The sequence below is a fragment of the Erithacus rubecula genome (assembly GCF_903797595.1).
Source record: "Erithacus rubecula genome assembly, chromosome: 4".
Classification (NCBI taxonomy): Eukaryota; Metazoa; Chordata; class Aves; order Passeriformes; family Muscicapidae; genus Erithacus; species Erithacus rubecula.
Window position 1 is genome coordinate 35,229,366 of NC_136686.1, and position 23,444 is coordinate 35,252,809.

Here is a 23,444-nt window from a genome sequence, read left to right on the forward strand (position 1 = left end):
CCAGGCCCTTCACTATACTCTGAAAATACTGTTAAAGATCACGTGCTCTCTGAATGTATCTGTAGAACCTAGAGAATTCGAGTCTACCTGTCCATCAAAAGCAGGGATTCTGACAGCAAAATAAAAGTGGGATTTCCCTTTTCTAGGAAGGAACCTAATCAATTCCATATTTTTAATGCTCTAACTATTCTGACCTTTAATGTTTTAGTTAGCATGAAGAGTGCATCTTCAAATTCCAATTACATTTGGATCTTTAATTATAAATGTTTTGACCTGCTCCAATTGACCGTGACTTTTGCATTATGTTGAAAATTTGCCATATTTTATAGAGTATCAACCCAACAAAAGTAGAACCACACACAAAGATTTTGATGAGCCAAAAAGATCAGCTGTGGTAGCTTGTAAGGAATGATTCAATCACTTTAAAGCCCAGAAGATTAAAAATAATCAAGGCAGAGATTAAATAAGGAAAACTAACTGAGCAGAAATAAGCATGGCATGAAAAGAAATTATTTTCTCCTGCATTTCTTAACTGACCTCTTACCAGTACATTTCTGGTAGGGGTCTAGAAAACAATGTTCAAGCAGCCTCTTGCCTTTTACACTGCTGATGTAAGTCTAGAAGGTCAATCAAATCACAAGTCCAACCATTCTTTAACTTGAATGGGATTGATATTGAATGTAAAGAGAAGGCAAAGGCTTTGCAGCACAAGTCAGCTGACAATCCCCATTTTTGGGGCCCCATGGAGTCAGAGATAGTGACTATAGCTGTCAATGAAGAGCCCTGATGTGTGCCAGGTTCAATGTTTACACTGTAGCTAGAGGATGCTACAACATGCTAAGTGTCTTACCTAAAGCCATGGTTTATGACAGCCTTGACTATATAATTCTCTTGACTATATCATTCTCTCTTTAATAATGCTAATGTTTTCCAAAGCATCCTGAAATTACTTCTTCACTTAAGTTTCTCCAGCCAGTCTAGATTTTTTCCACTTGGTACATTCCCAGAAGATAAGAAGCTGAAACCATGATTCATAGTATACCTTCCAGATTTTGGTGCCAGCCATGCATATTTCAGTCAGTTGAACCGGTATTCAAACATTGCCAAATACAAAGCTACATATACTTTCTTTGACAGGAAATGCACATTTTTTTCTACTGGATGACATTCTTTCCAAGTCTCCCAGAAAGATTTCCTTTCATTTCCTGTTTCTAATCTTCCCTCTTTCAATCTTAGACAACACACAATGTATCCCTTCCTGTTTGTTTTGCTGACCAGATACAGTGATTTTTAATTCCCTTGAATATTTTTTAATTGAGATGTAAACTTTTAAACTAGATCAAAACAAGTAGTTTAGCAAATGCTAGTCAAACTGAAATAAAATCTGTTTCTTCAAGAAGCCAAAACCCTGCAAGAAGACATTGCATATAAAAAGCAATCAATAAAACTTACAGAACTACCAAACTGGAGAGGTTTCCAAAGGCATAGTCTGGTATGTAATGAATTTTATTCAATGCCAAAGTCATTGCCTGAAGTGCTGGTAAACTCCTAAAAGCCTGGACAGGAATTTCTGTTAAGGAATTATCATCTAGCCACAGGTGTCTAAGGGAGACCAAGCCATTGAAGCAGTTGGGGGGTACATAGTTGATGTGGTTGGCATCCAGACGCCTAGGAGAAAAAAAAAAACAGATAAAATTGACTTGATTAAAAAGAAAAGTGGCTTTACACAATGGCTATAACAAGTTATCACCATGAATATAAGCCCAAAGGATGGACATGGGTTGCCACTTCCAATTTTCATTTCCTGGAGATTCTGCTTTCCCATCTTGCTTGCAGCCTCATCCTTGAGTTCTCAAATCATATTTACACATCTGCCTGTCAGCTGGCTCTGCAGGGAGCTCTCCTTTGGAGCCATCAACTCATTGAGAGCACACACTGATCGTTTTTGAGCAGAGTCTCTCTGCAGACCGGGTATGACTTTGGTTCCTTTCCCAGTTGTTCGAAATCGTGGAACAAAATAGTGCAAGAAACTCATCCAGAGATTCTCTTTCAGAATCTACAAATTACTGAGCTGCAAGATAATCTGGATTCCCATACGCTACACACTCATTCCAAGACCATAAACAGAACTCACTTCCAAGTCTCTGGAAGTTCCTGCTTTACGTTTTCTTAAATATCATGGAGAAATATTACAGAGTTATAGAATCATGGAACAAGCTGTGTTGGGAGGGACCCACAAGGATCATCGAGTCCCACCCCTGGCCCTGCACAGCACCATCCCCAAGAGTCACACAGTGTGTCCAAGGGCATTGTCCAAATGCTTCTTGAACTCTCCCAGGCTGGAGCTGTGAACACTTCCCTGGGAGTCTGTTCCAGTGCAAATATTGTTTATCCTAATGATTCTAATAATAACTGAAGTTCACACTTTTTTAGTAGTGGAACATAATGGTTTTTACCTAGAGATTCATATTGTCAATGTGATGTATTCATGTTGAAAAAGAAGTTACCAAAGGCACTTCAGCAGCTGCAGAGCCAACAGAGGGAGCTCAACTGCACAATGTACATTTGCAGGTGATGCTTTGTTCTCACACTTGTGTAATTAAGGATTAAATCTAGTGAACCTTTTTCAGATGTGGTGCTACAAACATAACCTCATCTATTCACTGGCTTTTGTTTTTGCTGTGTTTTACTTTGTCACTGTGATTCTTTCAGGGAAAGATTTAAAAGTGCATTTCAGATTTCAGAAACTTTGTGAAACACCCAGTTGGGGATGTGGGCCCTGATAAACTTTTTCTGCTTTTAATGTGCTGCAGTGACTTTCTTTTCCATGGCATGAAAGCTGTGCTCTAAAAATTTTAATGAAATGTTTAGAGAGGAGTAATTAAGTGAATGGTAAATGAGAAATAAATTTAAATAAATGCTTGAAAATACTACACAACAAATGGCCACGCCTGGGGTACAAAGAAGTAGTTCTCTACAACCTAAATTCGGTCTCTTTGAGAGGAATGCAATACTCTTTGTGGTAGACATACTAATCTCTTTATTTAAAGCTGCTTCCTCATTTACAGTCATGTAAAATGTCAGGTCCATTCTGTCTCCTGTTCCACACTGGTCCTACCTACTGCATGAGAACAAATAATGACTGCTAAGGCTCCGTGCCAGGCTGGCAAATAACTGAGACAAGGTCACTTGGAACAAATTTATAAGGTTCAGTGTCAAAGCCCTTGTACAATTAAATTTTCAATATAATAACTGACATGTCAGGCAGCAGAGACAGAGCTTCCAAAATAACTCAGTGGTCTGTCAACAAATGGGTAAGGCTGGAAATGTTTAGAAATACTCATGTTGTTCTTCCTCCTTTCCCCAGGCAACAACCATGTTATGCCTGTGTTTTCAAATAAGGTATAATTTGAATGAGTAGATGAGGTTTCTTTGTGTTCAGTCAGAAGTAAACTTCTTCCCTGGGTGATGCTGGTATGTAAACCAAGAAGTTACAGTTGCCTTAGTTTGACAGTTTCGCTGATTAAAGAAGGGAGGCTTTATTCGAGCTCCGTGTGCTGCAGTGCTGCAGTGAACATCTCATTCAATGCAGCCCCAATGTCCCCACTCACTCCACACGAGTCACTCACAGGATGCCTGGCTGTGTGGAGAACCCAACAGTTACCTGTTTGTACGTGACCCTGGGGCTGAAATGACAATATTTCTGCTGTCCTCAGTAAGACCAGGATTTTTATCTTACCAGCATTTTGCAGCAAATCAAGGAACTGATTTAATAGTTTCCAAATATAAACCCACCACTGGCTATGTAAACAAAAACCCACAGAACAGAAAGAAAAAGAGAACTGCTGTACTGTAAATGAAATTCTAGATAGTTATTGTTTAATTAAAGCTTGGAAGAAACAAAAAAGCTGCAATGATTTGTGCTTCAGGTTCTGTAACTGGGTTACGTATCCTGCAAGTACTTATAAGAAGTACTGCCTCAAGTGCTCTTTTGTTATCTAATCTTTTTTAAATTTCCAAGTACCATTTTCCCTCTTGCAGATATTAAAAGGTTTCAGTAGTGGTTATGTTTCCTGTCATACTGTAGGTAATGCACACTGATGTATAAAGGACTGATCAAAATCACCCTTTTCAGCCAATTGTTTTACATGTGTTGATCAAAGTTTTGGCACTTTCAGAACTAAACCCATTAACTCACAAACATGACCCTATTTATAACTGAAAATACATGTAGATAACATGTGGTGAGTTTGAAAGCTGCTATTATATTCCAGGGAGAGCTAATTTAGGGAAACAGAAATACTTGATCTCTTCTGATAGGCAGCATGTAAATAAAGCAGCCACTATGAAATTCACCATGAGCTCACTTAAAATGTCTAAACTTCTCAAAGCAAATACTTGGGCTATGTGGACTGTAACCCACTAGTGTTTCCTGTGACACACTGTGAATTCTGTGACCACGTGCACAAATTATAAAAAGACATTTTTCATGTAGAATGAAAACCTCATTTACTAGTACAGACAAAGGCAGATGCTTGAAAAATATCTGATTTGCTTTTTAAAAATCAATTTAATATGAATGAATGCTAAGTTCTATGCCAGTGATAGGTTTCTAAGAGAATATATATATATATATACATATATATATACACACACACATAATTTTTCCCCATTTTCTGCGTCTTCTCTCAAAAATAGCTACAAACTGAATATATCACAATCAAGAAATTCCTTACTATCTTGTTGAAGTGCCTTGCTCCTTCATTCAGATTTAAATCAAATGCTAGATAGATCAGGAAGATTTTTCCCAAGCCATTTTTCCCTCTGAAAGGAACAGCTATTACATGGATTGCCTCACCTTGAATGGATGAGGGCCAGAACATAATGAAAGGTCTGGAGAAGAGGGAAGTTACAAAGATGGATAGAGAAGTCAAGGATAAATTATTTTTTTGATGTTTAAGTTTAAAGTAGGAGAGGCAAAAGTAAAGGAAAAGGGATTGTACTTAACAGGTAGGGGAGGCAGAGAAGAGGGAGCACAGGAGGACTGATTTGAGGCATGGTGGATTAGAGAAGGTGCTCGTTTCTCCCTTTCATATCACCTTCCTCTTCCTCTGACTCAGCTCTGTTATGCAGGGAGCCTCAGCCAAGTCTCTCCAGGAAGTATGGAGCAATGATGGGCAGGGGTTGTGCACAGGGCCTGTCTGGGGAGGGCATAAAGGCCAGGAGAGGGTCACTGACAGCCCACCATCTTTGTTGGCATGCAGACCCTCAGGGTTTGTTCACAGTATTGACTAAAATCTCATTTAAGCAATGGCAAGTGACATCTAAACTAGCTTTGAAAAGTGGATGTAATAAAAAAACAGCTGGCTGTTGTAAGCCACGTTTTTCAAACTTGGTCTTTTAAGCAGGATATCCCCTTCAGTCCACAGGGGAAAATGCTAGGACTATTGTAAAAAGCTTAATTACAACACAACAGCCCAGCAGTTCTCACATATCTCTTTTTAAGGACTGGTACAAAGAACCCTGCATGGCAACAAGACCACCAAAATACAACAAACCACAAGCCACAGTTTAGGAGCATTTATTTCTGTGCCACTGTTCAGTTTTATACGAGGAGGTTTCTGCAGCCCTGGGAGTTGTCACCCTGTAGTGCTTCTCTTCACATCCAGATGTGCTGCTCAGGGGTATTGGTAAAACTGCATTCAAGACGATGAATGCTATCACTCTGCATAGACAAGAAGCCCTGATATGCACTGATATGTTTATACAAAGGTTGGCTCTGATACTGGGTACTTTAATCCCCACAACTGGGATAAAGTGGAGGCTAGCAGTTGTTGGGTAATCCCAGGAATCTAGCTGCAGACTCAGATCCTGACCCCACAGATAGATAGGCATGTTTGATATGTCTGGGAACACTCACAAGTCTTCAGCCTGTGGCTCGGAGTGAGCTCTCCCAGCCTTCCAAGCAAGGTGTCACCTGCTGGGGACAGTCCCAGGGGCATGTAATGTACCACATGAACCCCAGGAATACATTCCCCAGTTCAGGGCAATGCACTTTGGCATGGCTCAAAAGTGTGCCAAGGCCTCTGCTAAGAGTGCAGCCATGGGCACTGCCTGCTTTGCTTGGCTGGTTGTGATTACCAGTGTGCCACTGCATGGCCCCCAGGACCTGGCTGGAAAGCTGGTGTAAGCCCCTGCATTGCCAAACACTCCAGCAGCAGCTTCTTGCCTCCCACATATGCTGGCAGGTTTCAGCCATGTAGGATGATTACTGGCTAGCAGTTCTGAGGTTGAGAAATTTGTCTGTCTCAGAGATGTGATAAACCTCCCTCTTTTGAGATTTCTCATAAGACAGGGAAGAGTCAGATGTCTGGTATCTTCTATTGGATGAAAGAACGAGCTTTGAGATGTCCTTGTGTATGTGTAGACATCTGCATGGGCACAAGCAACCTCAATTTCAAATGTGGGAAATTCCTCCTCTGGGAGTTTGTAGATACCTGTTGAGGTACCAGCTTTCTTAAGAAGGATAATGCCTCCTGTAACCTTCATTATTATGGGGTGTGACATGGAAAACCACAACTAAGGTTTCTGTCTTTACATGAAAACAGTTCTCTGGAGAGAATGTACCTTCATCAAAGTTGTTTGGTCTTTCAACTAAAAATCAGGATTATTAGCAGAAGCATCAAACTGGAAAATAATTGTTCAAATTTACCATTTCTGGGGGGAAAAAAAGGGCTTTTTAATTTTAAGCCTGAACTGGAAGAATTTCAGAACTGTGTGCCTTCAGTCTTCCAGTGCTTGTTCGAGATAAGCATGGAAACTTTACTTGAAATGTCAAATATTTGGGAGAGCACGGAGAGGATGAAAAATCCATTTGCTAACCTGTATCAGACAGGCAACTACTGAGAACATCTGAGATGAATTCTAAATAATATTTTGTGTAAAACCTGGTGTCACCATCAGGTGGTCTATGAATACTGAAATACCTTATTAATAAAACTTAAGAAATCTACAAATTATGTTGGAAAATTCTAAAAAATTTAATTGGTACTAGTTTGCTTGTAAAATCCAATTAATTTGTTTCACTAAATTGCAGCTTTGCAAGTTGCTAAGGGAGGAAAGATGGTTTATTTTTTTCTGTCAACTGTTTTAAAGTGCTTTGTGGGCTATGTTGTATTCTGCTGTATTTTCCACTATCAAAGTAATAGCTCTTTAAATTTCACAGGAATGAAAGCATGTGGTACTGTAAATAATGCCTGCTTTGAAATGCTCCTCATGACATGCCTCATGGGCAGTGAGATAGCACCTGTCCTGCTCTTAATTTGTGTGACTATTTGTGTGCCTGACAATGCAGCAGGAAGAGCTGCTTATTAATAATGATGTTGAAACAAGAAAATAAATGGAATGAAGTTTCGTCTATAGTATTCACTGCAAAGGGTTGTTTTACAATAATTCAAATAAAAGAATAGCAGAAACTTTGCTTTTCCATCTGCAATGCCAATTACCCTTTCCTCCTTTATTTAGGAACATTTGAAAGTGGAGATCTTCAACATTTCAGTGGCTGAAAAATATACATTAGCATGTTTGGGAAAAAAGTAAAAAATGATTATTGATATGTCATTGCCAGTTTTTGACCAATCCCTGCTTATTACAAACTATGGAAATAATATGTCAATTCTGGTATAAGAAGGGTGTAGTTAAAAATAAGATCATTGTACTAGAGAAACAAAGATACCTATTTAAAAGTACCTGCATTAAATGAAAAAAAATTGACAAAAAATAAACTGCTAATTAAAAATGACACTTGAAAAGCATATCAATGTACATATGTAAAAAGTTTTTGAACTATACATATATATTAAAAATCACTAAAAGTCACTAAAAGTTTTCTAGCAATCTGGATAATTTGAGTTCACACTAGATTTCAGAGGAGAATTAAAACCTACAAAATAATACAGATACCCTTCTGCTCAAAACCATATCTCAAAATCAGCATGTGCTTGTTACTTCCTTAATCCTCCTGCCACACAGGGAACTAGAGTCCTATGCAAACATTGCCCAAGCTCTGATAGCTGAACTCATTTACTAACCAAAGCAGCTCATCGCTGCTTTTGACTAATGAGCTACAAAGACTTTTATAAAGTTGGAGAGTATTTTAATACTGTTCAATCTTGTTTTTTTACTTCAGTGGCAAAAAAAAAAAAAAAAAGTAATTCATTTGTTTAGGTTTTCTCATATATTTTTCCTGTCAAATGTTAAATTCACAAATCTTACACGTTTTTTTATTAACTTTTGTGCCTATTTCTCATTTTATAGTAATTGTTGAGCAATATCTGCTGTCTGAATAAGATTGATCTGTTCTAGAGGGAAGTCAAACCTTAAGAAATTTATGAATATTTGTCACTCAAACTTGTCATACCATTCTACATACTGGTAACAGTACAACTTGGACAATTAAGTGGAAGAAATTGCTACTTGCTCCTGCAACACATCAGCTCTTGTTCTCTGTACAACAGGCCATTTAACATCAATTAACAGTTCTATCAATATTGACACCTGAACTGTCATTTTTTTAGCCTGGAACTGGATAATAGGAAGAGCATATAATCCAGAAATATCCTGAATGCAAAAACTTGTGATGAATTTGCTTTAAGAGTAAGCATGGAATATTAGTGTATGCATATGTACATATTGTGCACACATGCACTATTAGATATGGATACTTCTATAAAAAGGATTTTAACATAATCCTCGTCACATTGATTAAGATATCAAGGCAGTTGCTATGGTTTGCCCCTTTGCATGACTGCCTTTCTTGAGTAAAACCACAAAAGGAAGAGATTTGAGTCCCATCACCAGCTTTTTTTTACTGCATGTATGCAGTAACCTAAAGCAAAGGGTTAATGAGGCTTTGAGAAATCATGCCACCTGCAGACCTAAACATAATAAAAAGAAGAAGTTGTTATCTTATAGAAACTGCTTTTGAGATGGCTTTTAACCTCTTAATTACACTCTTGAAAAGACTCCTGCTATTTCAAAGGCTTCAAGAAATAATTCCTATTGTAAATCAGAAACCAATGCAAAACAACCTTGTGAACAGAAAATTCCTAGACTATATGAAACAAGAAATTGAATCTGTGCACACCTTTATCTGGCAGGCACAACCCCTTTTAAGCAAACAAAAGAATAATAGTTTTCTTTTCCTCAAAGAGGTCTCTTTTGCCAGTGATCGTTTTTCAGGTGATAGTGGTTTTTCTGTACAAACCCCTATCATTCCATCTTGGGGCTGCTAGGCAGCTGTCTAAAGGTTTTACTGACCATCCCTATTCTCCCTCTGTTTTAATTCAGTCCTTTAAATAGGCTGCAAGAACTCCACTTTACTTCTTCAACTTCTTCACCCAAGGAAAAAATATTTGCAACAAAGCCTGAGTGAGACTGTCATTTTGTTTAGAAACTGTACTGAAAATTCAACAATCTCTTTCAGAGTAACAAAGGAACTCTTGTTGGCTTGGCTTATCATGTTTTGGTCCAGAATGTGTATAGAGTGATGTGATCTCAGCAAGATTTTTTTGTTTGTTTAGCAGAAACAAAACCCAATATAGTCACTAGACCAGCATTTTCTCATGACTTTTCCAAAGATCAAAGGAAAGAACTGTAACCTCAAAAGTATATGGCTGAGATATTTCTGTCTGTGTCTGGTCAATAAAGAAAAAAGGCACTGACCAAATAACAATTATAAGATAATTAATTCTTAGGGCTGTTTCACCTTTAGAAACCTTAACAAATGCTTTGTATATTAAGGAGGCAAATGTAGTTCAAGACAGGCATAAGAACATGGGAGCTATTGCAGTTCTGTGAAGTGCTAAGTTATACACAGATGATGTGATTTTTCTGAAAATAAACTAATTTAATTAATTCTGGTCTTCAGATTTTGGCTGAAAAAAATGTATCCAAAATATGTTAACCTTCTGCTGTAACTTCTTTACCTACACAAAAAGGAATAGTGTGTTCAACATAGCATGTTTCTCAATCAACACAACTCTAACAAGATTGGTACAAATGCTCATCCTATTCTTGTCAACGTGAGACTTTTATCTTTGATATTGGTGACCAGTGCACATTGTAGCAATATTTCTTGGGAAAACTATTTGAACTTCCAGCTTGAATTCTCTATTTGGATCTTGTAAAGTTTTAGGAAAATAATTTTATTTGAGAGGAATTCTGTGACAATATAAGGTGGTCAACTAAAGCATAAAGGAGTCATCTGACATTCTCTTCTGAGCAAAGAACTGCTTCTCTGTTTTCAACCATCTAGATATTTCATGCTGCAGATTCAAAACCAGTAGCTCCTTTAGAAAATTTTGTAAATGCTTTTTGTATCAGGTAACAATACAGTTTTGTGGGTAGTTCAGAAACGAACTCAATCTACTGCATCTTGTGTTTAAACAACAAAAACATCTTTGTGGTTTCAAAATATGAACTGCAAGTGCAGCAGAAGAAACTCCTGATGCCAAAGTGCCTGAACAAGGACATGGCAGATGAAGTTCACTATAAATAGGTGTCAAGAGAGGCACTGAGGGAAAAGGCAATTCAAACTTTACAGGACATGTTCTTGATAGCTGCTAACATGCTAGAAAAAGGACCTGCAGTTGCAATAAGAATGAAAATAACAGTTCAGCATTCAGTAAATGTTAAAAAAAATAAACAAAACAAAGTTTTGAATTAGTAGGAAAGCAAACAAACACCCATTTTTTGCCCTGTATAAACCCATGGTGCACGAGCACTTTAAACATGCTGTACAGGGCTTACCCCTCCTTCAATTGTCTCAGATCAAATACATGACAACTGTAAAAAAGTTCAGTAATATGACAAGTAGCTTCCACTGGAGAGACAATCCTATTTCAGATTACATCTGAAAAACTGACTAATGCAGATACAAGAGAGGTATATAAATCTGATGTACATGAATACAGAACCTCTGCTTCCACTCTCTCCCAATGCTGCAGAGACATTAAATGTAGTGAAAAGTTCCAAGTAAAAATCAGGAAGTTTCTCACCGTGCTACACAGGCTAGCTGATCAGCAGACATGCTGCCAAAAAATATCATGAGTGTTTCACTGGCTCAAAATGCAACTGTACAAACTCACAGAAGAAAAGCCTTTAGCTATCAAAGCCACGACAGACTCAATGAGTCCCTGAGTGCAAAACTCTGGCTGCTGGAACAGTTTACCAGAGCAGTATTTGCTTGTTTCCCTTTGTCTGGTATTGCAGGCTGGATGCTGGGCTACGTCAGCTTTTAGCACAGCCTGGTACAACCATTCTTACAGGGTAGATGCACACCAAAACAATTTCATTCATACCACGAAGCAGCCAATCTTCACTCTTGGTCTAGCAGTTCTGGCAGGAGTTCTGTTAAACTGAAGCTCGTGGACTGAGTCAGCATGGACAGTCAAGAACTATAAATACAGAGACCTGCCTGAAGCACAGAATATAATTAAGCATCTTCTAGTACACTTTGTTTCATGAGTTATTAGTGTTTTCCATAATGCTTAAAAGAAGAAATTACACTAAATAAAAACAAGAAAAAAGGAGTAATTTGGGATTCCTTCTCTTCCCTGGTAAAGAATACTAACAAGAAACCATGTTCCTGACAGAAAGAATTGCAGGCCAAGGAGTGTCTTCTCAGATGTTGAACCAGTCTATAAGGCTGAAAAGAAGCTGCCAGTGTCATGAAATTACTGGAATGAAATCAATCACTTTTGATGTTTAATTGAGAGTACAATTCGCTTGTAAAAAGCAGCTCAAAGAGAATTAAAAGAAAAAGCTAATCCAGCACATTACAAAGTACTATTAACAGGTAATTATTAGGTAATCATCCATTGCTGTTCATGCAAGGTTGCAAATGGACTGATCAGGATACTCACAGGGACTGCAGGCTGCGCAGGTTCTGGAGCGCTTCGGTGGGAACCTGGCGGAGCTGGTTATTCTGCAGCATCCTGCATTTTGAGAGGCACAAAAGCCAGAATCAACACAGTGAAGATAATCTCTTTCTACTGCAAATTTTCTTCCAAGTTTACCAGCTTTGTACTGGTCTTACTTCAAGGTTACAAAGAAAGTTACACAAATAGTCCATTCCCCTGCTCCTGTCAAAGGCCCTCTCTCTTCAAAGCAAACAAATACCTGCAGCACATCAGCTTTGTTAACAGCTAGACATCAGCTTAGAGCAGGATTTTCAAAGCAGCTAAGGAAGTTAAAAGAACAAATCCAATTTGCTTTCAATAGGGCTTATAACCTCCTAATTAACTCCAGTGATTCTGAAATTTTCATTATCATGTACTGATATTGTTCTTCTGAAGTGATTCTACTCTGATTAAACTGTGAAGGACTGACTCTTGAAATCCTTACTCAGGAAAATGCAACAATGGCCAATCAACTCTTAACTGTGTGAGAGCTTTATGATTTAGTTTGAATGAAATTTTATCTCTATAAATAAACTGCTGGGTTTTTTTTTTCAGTGAAATACATTTTCTCAAACTAAAAGTTGCTAGCAATAACTTGAAAAATATTTTTTTCTGAAATATCACATAATTACCTTGCAATGGTTGAAAAATCACTTTCCACTCCTAAAGAATATTTTCCTCCTTTTGAATATGGTTTCATTCATGCTACCTAACATTCTTGTTTGGACCAACTCCTACATATATAAATATTCTATGTGGAAAAATCTGAAGTAGTACATGCCACAGTCAAAAAGAGGCATATTCAATGGGACATTTTAAATGAAATAATTTCTGGCAGGCCTAAGTCTGCTTGGGCCAACAAGAACTAGAGCTCATCAACTAAGAAGTAGATGGAGTAGGAATCTCTTAATACTTATTTTCCTGCTAAGTATTTCTTCAGTAGAGATTTGTACAGTAGTGTCAGATCTGGCTTGAAATTGTCTAGGAAATTGGTGTTCTTACTAACAGTACAGTTTGTGTGAACTATACATGGGCAAAGATCTCCTCTAGTGTAAACACTGTGAGATGTAGCCTGCTAATAATTTTAGTAAATATATGTACTGTCTTATTACTCCAAATAATACAATTTTGGAATATTTTTAATAATTCATCTAATAGTCATTGCATTGCAAAGAACAATATATGAAATGTGAACTGTTTTAAATTACATTGTGTTGCATACAATAATGATTTTCCCCCCAATGTCTGTCAGGAAAAGGAAACCCTCAGTTTTGTGTGATCATGAAAAGTTCAGATGAAATCAGGACCTTTGAGATAATTGAAAAAAACTATTAACTGAATCAGTTTTTACCTTTGATATTGTAAAAAGACATCTACTTGATGAGCAAGCTGTTTTTAAAATGCTATTAATGTTTTCCAACTTTTGTTTAGGATAGTTTCTATGTGAAAAACAAAGATTTAATGATGTTCATATGTATCTTCAACTGAATTGTTCAAAATGAGCTGATCAAAATATGTAATTTACTTGATCAAAACTTCACTGGTTAATTAGTTCCCTAGAGCATTTAGGAAATCAGAAATATATCAAACAACACACAGTTTACTTACAGCACTTTAAGACTGAAAAGGCCAGCAAATGCTCCCTTAGGAATGTATGTCAAGCCATTTCCTGCAAGTCGTCTGCAAAGTTTGAAAAAGGAAAAAAGTGAATAGCTTTTCTCTTCATGTGGAATTAATTTGGTTGCTAAAAAGTGCAACACAGCTATGTTTGAGCAATGGATGCCAGAGGCAGTAGTTTAAGAACCTAGTTTTGTCATTAATGCACTTTCAAAAATAAAAACAAAAAACAAACACAAAAAAAAAAAAAAAAGGAGAAGCCTATAACTCTATAACTGTACAGTGGATCCATTGAGAGCTGGACTGTAGAGGAAAAAAAAATCAATTTCATTGCAAATTTGGCTTATGGTTTAGAATGTACATTGGATTCTTACTCTTTTCAAGGTTTAGAACAATCTCAGCAACTAAAACACAGACATAGTGACAACAATTAGCATAATAGGATTTACAGGTGGGCACTTTTGGAATTGTCCATGTATGATTTCCATTAATATTTCACTCATTTGCACAAATATAAAAATATATCCACATAGCAATGATTAGAGTTTATTTTGAAATAACTACACATAAAACTTCTGTACTGGTGGAATAACAGTTTTCCCTGTGGGCAGATACGGGTTGGCAAAAAGTGCATTTGTTAAAATTTGTAGGGCATTTTTCCCCTACTTCTACTGCATCTTGCTCTCAGATTGCCTGAAGGTATTTTACAGATGGAAGTAAGTACATCAAATACCTCTGTAAACCATGGTACTCTGACCAAAAAACAAAACAAAAAAAACCCACAAAAAACAACAACAACAACAAAAAAATTAAAGACATAATTCTGTAAGGTTTGTGTCTAGGAAAGAGAATCTGTTGAATATAAAATAATGGCATTTCCATGTTCCCCATCAATGCAGCTCCAGAGAATCCTGGAATTGCTCAAGGCCAGGTTGGATGGGGCATTGAGCAACACAGTGTAGTGGAAGGTGTCCCTGCCCATGGCAGAGGACTGGAATTAGATGGTCTTTAAAGCCCCCTCCTACCCAGCCTACTCTCCAATCTTCTGTTGAGCCTTCTGACATTGCAACTCAGCCTGAATTGGCTGTGATACCTGTATCCTACCTGGAAATCTGACTGCTAAGGGACAGCTTCCCAGTAGTTACTTTGAGTCAGTAGGGCCCCAGTGTGTGCTCCTGGCTAACAAAAACCACAAATTGATATGATGTAACCCCCTCTGCAGAACAGGTTAAGCCAAGTGGAAAACCACTTTCCACCCCTTAGGAAAGAGCACAAGACTAGTACCAGAGGTTTCTTAGGTACCAAGCTGCCAGAGAGGAATCTACAGCACTGAAATAGGCACCAGATTTGCCAATACTGTTCATGGAACTGTACTGAAAAGTACTTCTGACTGCAGTCCCAAAGATGCAGCATTGACTGGCCCTTAAATGCAGTCTGCTTTTGGTGTTTAGTTTTCCCTGAACTAACTACAGGGTCCTGTGCACACCTTGTTTTCAGCAATTGCTTTCATACAGAAAATAAAAAGACACATTTGGCTTTATGTAAAAAAGAAAGAAAAAAAAAGAGAAAAAAAAAAGAAAAAGAAAATGAAAAGAAAAAGAAAAAAAAAAATCTACATTTTAGGTCCAAAGACTTTTCAGGAATTTTCAGTGAGTAGAAAAGGTTCTTTCCTGTACAAATACCCCTGCTGTGCTATGTAACCTGCAATGTTGAGCTAGCTCTCTCTGTTGCATGAAGGTAATTGTGCTCTGCAATGACAATCAGCATCAGACAAAGCTGCTGGGCTTGTCTCTCCCTGCAGAGTGTAGTGGAGTCTGATCTCCAGACATCTGAGAACTGGGCACATGCAGCTCAATTCCTGCAGGAGGATGTGCAAACCAGACCTGGCTCACTCCTGCTCCAAGATGAGGCACTCACAGGCTCAGATGTGAGTGCCTTTTTTCAGATGGGTCAGGGCCCCCTGCAAGCTTCAGCTTTCATTTTGAACACAAATGGCTGTGACTTTTGGGGTGCTCCAGGATCAAGCAGGCATGTGCTGGGTTAGGCATAAGAGATTGTGTTTCTGAAAGTAAATGAATGCCTTTTGTGGATTACTAACCAGTAGAGGCTGAGACCTAATTCTGATTTCAGTTTTTATGATAGGATTGTTTAAAATAAAACCTAAAGACTACTTCACCCCCACAGCACTTTTTTGCTCTGCCATTTTAATGACATGATTGCACACATTCTGGACATGAGCTTGGCATGAACCAGAAAGTTTTGAGTTTGCAAAACCTTACTGGAAAAAAAAGAAGGTGCAGGTATTGAGATTTTCACTTCAGTTACTGCTGTGAGTGTCATGGAAAACTTGATAAAGAGCAGAGAACTAAACCCACATTTCTGAAGACTCAAAAGTGTGCTCTTTCTGGCCACCACCCCTTCTTCACTCATAATTGAGGCAATGCAAACTGTGGAATGCACTACATGTTAATACCCCCTGTTTGAACTTAATACTCTTCATAAAGTGGGCTAGCTGAGAAAATCAAATCTATTTAAGAGCTCCTGGACAATGGCTGGGGCAATTACCAAGCATGCATCACCTGGCTGTAAATGGAATGCTGCAATGCAATTGGGACACTGTGCAGCTTTAAAGTTTTATTTTAATGTCTAAATACTCACCTTTCCCAGCTTTGGAGCATCTTTGTGGCTCTCTGCAGCAAGCCTTAATGTTTGGCATTTTTTTTAATGTACAGCTATTTTCCTCAGCTGTTCTGAGTTGTAGTAACCCGAACTGTTAAACTGAAATGCAATTTTTAATTCTTGGGGTTTTTTCAGATTCTAACACTTTAAAAATTGTTTTGCTTCTTTTCCTTGTAGATCACAGCTTCTTAATTATTAAAAATGTCTTGTACAAACACTTTAGATAGATGTAGAAAAAACATGCTAAACTTTTTGGTAGGCACAACTTCTGTATTTAATCCTAATGAGGTTTTTTCAACCTCAGGTCATTCTTGAAGTTCTGCTTTGAATAATTTTCAATTTGAAAAGAGCTCTCACTAATTTTACAGGCAGGACTTAGAACTATCTTATATGGTATTACTCTGCTGATGCAGCAGCAGAACATGTACAGCTCCTCATGCACAGCCCTGTGTATTTCAGCATAAGGTTACATCAAGTCTATCACAAATGCCATGTATGGATAAGTATGTCCTGTAGTTCTCTCACCAAGCAATCTGACAGTGTCAGAAAAGGCAGACATCTGGCAACAATTATTTTTGATATAATAGTGTTGTCTGACCTTCATTTACCATGCTAAACCCTTTTTCATAATGCACTTTTAATGATTTTCTCTGGAACAAGCTCAGCAAAAGCACCTATCTATTCCCAAGGCACCACTATGAAACCACTTCTGGCACAATAGTAGCATCTTCCCAGCCCATTAGTATTCCCTAGCACTGTAGTATTTGGTAAAAATCAGCAAAAAATGTTCTTTTGGATGGTTGTCTAGTTCTTTCAGTATTTTTGGATAAAAGTTAGCACATGGCATGCTACAAAGCTCAAGAAATTAGGTTTATTTTTTCCTGATAATTTTAATGTCTTCCTTGCAGCATTTTCTTCTTATTACTGTGTTTCTATTCTCAGCCTCAGCATAAGGGAAAATTCATCCCTTTGTTGACACTAGAGTATGTATCAAGTGTCTACTAGGGTTTACTCTTCTCCACTTAAGGGATTTTGTTTTCCATTACCTAAATTTTTTGAAGGAAACTGCCCAGTATTTTACTGAATTTTAGATGTACTTTGGATAGTAATTTTAGTCTGAATGGGTAAGTACAATTTCCCCATAACAAATGAAAATGGACACAGTCTCTATAGCTGAGTAGTTAATAATTTCTGAGAGCAGGAATGAAATTGCTTGTTTTTAGAACTAACATAACCAAATAGTAGATTTTTAATGTTTGAACAATTTTGAATATCCATTTTAAAAAGTTTTTTATTTCAAGCATTTCTGACATTAGTTTGAAAACCTCTCATATTAGAGATATCTCATTAAGTACATTCAGGCTTAAATATATCACAACTCTAATGAAAAAGTGATCAAAAAAGGAGCCTATTTTTTGCCACATGTTGTTCTAGATTTGGATTTTACTTGCACTGCTTTGAATAATCCTGCAAATTAATGGAGTTGGAAAAGTTTACAGGGAAGAGCCACCACATATCTCCTTCAGCACCTGTTACTTGCTATGCTTGGAGTCAGGATACTTTTGCCTTAGACATAGTTTTATACTACTACAAGTTTCTTTCTAAAAGATGTAAAATAAATGAGCAGAGGGTAAAGCAAGTAGCCTCCATACTTTTAAATGGCAGTAATTTATAAAATATCTTTAATTTCCACTGAGCTGCACTGGCAATCAGTGCTCACTGCTGGAACAGCTGTAGTGCTGCAGGCCATGTTCATGGCCTGTGGTCAGATCTAAGAAAAGGTGTGTCTGGATCTCCTTTGAGTGCTCCTCACTTTACATTTCTAGCACAATCATTTTTCTTTGCCAACTCAAACCAGCTTTTTCTGTGGATGTTCTTTGGACCAGGACAAACCTTACCTGTTACCAAGCATCTCCTCTATAACTGTTGGGATGAAGGTGAACTTGAAACACTAAAAAGTCTTCTTTACAGATAAAAAGCTATGGCATTTAATAAAGAAAACCCATTTCCACTAACTGTAAGAACCTGTAGGAAATCTAACCCAGCTACTTAGTCTGCAGAAGACAGTAACAGTACAATATAAGTAGTGGCTGCTCTCCCTCTCTGCTTAAGTAAGATCTAGTTCAGCAAATGCTGATCAAGAATCTGTGAAGTGTATTTCCAAGTCTAGTAGTATCAAAATTAAAGACATGAAAGGGAGGTGACTGTCTCCTTGGGAAAAAGCATATGTTTACATTGATCAATATTCATGCTATGTTCTAACAGGATTAGCACAATGGAATTTTCTGACACAAGTTACTTATCAAATATTGCAAGGTGCTGAAACATAGGAGAATAGATGACACCAGACCTCAATGTGACTCAACATATATTGGGAATAAACAATGTAAAAGGAGTCAAGTTTCACTACTACAAAGTGAAAATGCAGTGAACTGCTGTAATTATATTTCAGAACAGATACAATTAAGTAAAAATTTATTACACTGTAATTTCTGATAAATATTTGACTCTTAGTATTTGCCAGTAAACTATGATACAAATACCAGACTGACTCAGTGTTTCTAGACTAACATCAGTGCGTGCCCTTTAATACAGATTAGGTTATACCATTGCATCACTTGTGTTGCATTGTATTTAATCAGTTCCCATGTAGTACAGTATCTTATACAGAATGGAATTGTGAGTGCAATCTGAAATCATTCTTCAGCTGTGCAAAGGTACAGAGGGATTTCTACAAGAATAATTCTGTGAGCTGGAATCCTTTCTGTACATTTCTGACATTTTATTTCTGTTCACTAATTGGTTTGCTGATTTTATTTAAGGCATGAGAGCAAAGACTGCACATGTTAAGACAATGTTACCATGGGTATGTTTATATCTATGTATCTATTTCTGTATCTATATATATTACTAGATTCATATCAACAAAGTCACAATCCAGTCAGTTTTATATTTCTGTTTTCTTGGAAAACAGATGTTCTATTCATTATTTGCTCCAATATATGCTGCAGCTAACAACCTCTCTAGACACAAAATTGAAAAGAAATCACATAGAAGAATCTTCTTTTTGTGAACATAAATTGAAACTTCAGTAGACCTGAGACAGTGAAAAACCCCAAAAGATGGGACTATTCTGCTGTGTGTGGTACCTTCCTGAATTTGGTGCTAAAACACTATTATGTAGAAAATTTAATAAAAATTAATGTAATCATAGACTGTGTCCTTTATTCCTTGTGTACAGATAAGAAACTCTCTTTGTAATTTGAAACTTCTTTTTTAAAAGCCTGATCTGCCCCCTCCAACTGCCGTAATTGTCCTGGATACCTGATAAAGATCCATGGTGAAATATCAGTCTCATTGAAGTCTGGGGAAAAATTTGTGCTGACACAAGTAGAAATGGAGCTCTCATTTGCATCCTGCCACAGTATCATGTTTGCCATTAATTTACTGCTCTCTGAGGAGCTGCACCAATAACACCACTATCAATCCTAAACCTGCTACCCCAATTCCTAATGGAGAAAACAGCATTTGGGGAGGATCAACATGGAAGTATAGCAAGAAAACAAATCTTTTTATTGAACAACTTGTTCTGGTATAAAAAATTGCCTTTGTTCAAGGAAGAATTTACCACTTCTGAATCTTTTTGTCTCAATTTTGTTCCCTGTCAGACTTTGTCAAAGGTACACAAGCACAAAACTACACATGTATTTACTCCACTTACATATAGCCAATATACAATTTATGTATCTTTATTTCTAATTTTCTTCAGCTTACATATACATTGATAAATAGGTAACATGAACTGCTACTTACATGAAAAAAGCTTTGACAATATGAATATTCATACAGCTCTTAACCAAAGTCATCCAAAGTTTTGAGATAAGAGTTTAAGTTTTGAGATAAGAGTTTAATTTTATGTGCATTAATGATTATTATCAGGCCAATGCAATAGAAATGAATGAATTAATGGGTGATTAATTACAGTGTTAATAATTCATGGATAAATCAGCACATATTTCAAAAAGTTTTTTAGGAATTACTTTGCTAGCCTAGGAATTTAAATGTCTGTATTTTAATTCTCTTTTTATATTTCAATCTGTCATGTTAGTTAAAACTATAAAATTATAGTAATATAAAAAGAAATGTGAGTAACATGATCTAATAAAAAATCTGATGCTCAGAGAGATCAAAGAAGAAAACATTCTCCTTTCTTTAAATAAGGGGAGGAGAGTGTGCAAGTCATAATTGTGCTGTATGTTACATTTATTGCTACTTGCAGTTTAGTTGGAAATTCAAATATAACATAGTCTGCTCCTGCTTTAGGGCCTAATTGCCTTTTAAAATGCTCGTGCCAAATTCTCATAGGGTGTAAACTGGAATAACTCCAACAGACCTAAAGCAGTTGGAATGAAATCAGTGTGTATTTGATCTTGAACTAGCTTTGATGAAATAGATCATAGATTTTTGTCAGTTTAGAATATGATTCAAAACATACTGTTTCTTTCTCCACTTTTAAAAGGGACAGACTCTTTCTGCATGTGGCATGGTTGTGATATAATCACTGCTAAAGACAGCTGATCCCTTCCTCTGTGAAGCTGTCCCTAGCCAGGGCTGACAAGAAGCTGGTCCTTCTGCTGAACAGGTATCCTGCCTCCCAATTGCAGCAAGGACAACTCTCAGGAGGGACTCCAGCATCAGCCAGGACACCCCACACTGATTCCCAGCAGTGGATCCCACAGGTACAATCATTAAGAGGCACTACTTCTGTGTTTGAAGAATGCTGCCACCAAATCACAACTCTCAGAATGGTCTTAAAATTGTTAAAATCTCTTTCTCAGTATTTAAATGTTGCAGCAAGGCAAAGCAATAAATGGTGGATCATATATATGATATTTCCTAGGCTGGATCTCCCAAGTGTCTTTTACACTTCCCATGGTGGTTTTGGTTTTATCCCAGTAGTGTCAGAATCATCAGAAAAGGCAGGAAATAATAATAATTAATAGTAGGAACTGACTGAAGTGTAGTGCAACACCACACTGTATGATGAAACTGAAAATAATAAAAAATGTGTTAGCTGTTTAGTCATTTCAGTGTGATAGGCAAAGAACACAAATTGTGTAAATGCAGGTTTTGAGATTGCTGCTGTTTTCTGTGAGGTTCAATGAGAAACAGCAATGAATTACTGGAGGAATTATGGCTACTCCTTTTTGGAAATTCAAAAAACAACTTAGAGGGAAGAATTTGGTTCTACTGTGCTTGAGAACCTATTTGATATAAATGTGATGTGGTCTGAATTCCTTACCCATCATTCTAAGCAAGTGAAAGAAATTGATCCATGTAGGTACCAAAAGTTCTCACTGCACTGAAATTAAGCAGTCTGCAAACAGGATGAACTTCCACTGACAAAAAAAAGGAAATTATTTCTGCATACTTGCTACTGCAGTACACACAGAATGTGTAAGACTTAAATTAAAATCCTGCCTCAGGATCTGCAGATAGCACATTTCACCCCAGTTTAATTAAGTCTAATGTCACTATCTGTATTGATCGCAAAACACAAAAAGCACTTCCAATGACTCTTTTTGATGTTCTAAACCAGTTCCTAATGAATATTGCTGGATTATAAATTACAAGTGCCAGAAAGCATTTATAAGCTACAAGCCAAAACCAAACTTCAACACTCAATAAGAGTAACGCAGCAGCACTGACAAGGTCTCTTGGATATCAACTGAGAGCATTTATTGCTTCTGCTTGCAAGCATATCTGAATGTTTTCAGTTTTCTTTCATCTTTTTCCTACCCCACCATCTCCCCGTCTTCCCCTTTACCTCACAGATGCACAGCAGTTCCAGTGTCAAGGTTGGTCTGTGCAATTTGCATTAACATTTCCAGAGTAATTATCTGTCAGCACAAGCTATTCAACAAGCAATGCAAGCAGCTCTGATTTAGTAAGGCATTTGCTCTTTTTTTTTTCTCTCTCCCTCTTTTCTTTTTTTCTTTTTTTTTCCGTTTCTTATCTTGTTATTCTTGATAAGATGGCCAAAAGAGCAATTTGGAGGATGTCAGGCTGACCCATCCACATGGGCGAGTTCTTTGTTGTTACTCACTTTGGGGGCATCAAAGGGACAGCATCAAAGCCAGTTGAGAGCTCCAGAACACCAGGGCCCTTGTTTTGTGGAAGTAAAGGTTGCAAGTTTTTGGCTCATACAGTAGGAATCTCCTATGTTTGGGTTTGTTCTTTTCTAGTAAACCTAAACTATGTGTGCAAAAACTGGGGAGGAAAACCATTGTCATTGTTTCCAACTGATTAACCAGGTAAACATCTTCTTACTGTTTTTACCAACATATTACAAGGCAACTGGTGAACTTCCCTTTGTCAGGACTTTGCTTGCAGCTCCATCTTAAAGCAAAGCTGGGAAACCACAGTCCTCAGGTATCAACAAAATCTGTCTTGCAGCAATAGAATTTACAGTGTGCTGTGGGCCATTTGCTGGGCTGGTGACAAACACCATGTATTGAACACAGTGACACAGTCTGATCCACATGGATGCCCACATGAGGTGAAGAAACCAAATTTGCAATTTATATGAAGAAACTGAATTCACAACTTAGGTGTTAGATTGTGGACCACTCTGAAATTATCTAGGGCATCACAAGTCATTTAACAGTGACAGTTCTTGCAACTGTAGCTGATGGAGGTGATACAAGCCAATTTCCACCAGGACCAGCTCCACTAAACTCTGCTGTGCAAGAACTGTAAAACTGGTATTGAAGTGACATTGGAATGTATGGACAGTTTGAGACCACTAGATGATACACTGTTTTCATTTTAGTTCTGCATGTCAGTTGCCAGCAATTTTACTCTTGCCTTGGAGGTTTTTAAATTTATGCAGATTAACCTTTAGGAAATATTTAGTATTTAATGATAATGTTCCAAGATTGTTGAAGTAAATTCATATAACTTTCTCAAAAGTTTTAGACTATGGCTGCAGCATTTTAATGTTTTCTACCAGTTTATGTTACAGTTAAAAGTACAGAATCTGTTTTCAATGCCAGTCACAATATGCCTACCCAGTACAAAAATAAAGACTGCAGAGAACTCCAAGAGCAAGTGCTCCCAGTTTTCAAAAATGTACATGACCACAGATCTCAGCCCCACTACTCAAGAGTCAGTGGGGGAAAAAACCAC

The 23,444-nt window shown here is 37.3% G+C and overlaps 1 protein-coding gene across 2 annotated transcripts in view; it reads right to left on the reverse strand.

Moving 5' to 3' along the window:
• LGR5 (leucine rich repeat containing G protein-coupled receptor 5) overlaps window positions 1–23,444 on the reverse strand; it is a 91,182-nt gene that overhangs the window by 25,524 nt on the left and 42,214 nt on the right. For both annotated transcript variants that reach the window (XM_079303343.1, XM_079303342.1), the window contains exons 3-5: window positions 13,569–13,640; window positions 11,925–11,996; window positions 1,453–1,668 (exon numbers count right to left, since the gene is read on the reverse strand). In XM_079303343.1, coding sequence (XP_079159469.1) covers window positions 1,453–1,668; window positions 11,925–11,996; window positions 13,569–13,640 — 360 coding nt within the window. The remainder of the gene's footprint in view (window positions 1–1,452; window positions 1,669–11,924; window positions 11,997–13,568; window positions 13,641–23,444) is intronic.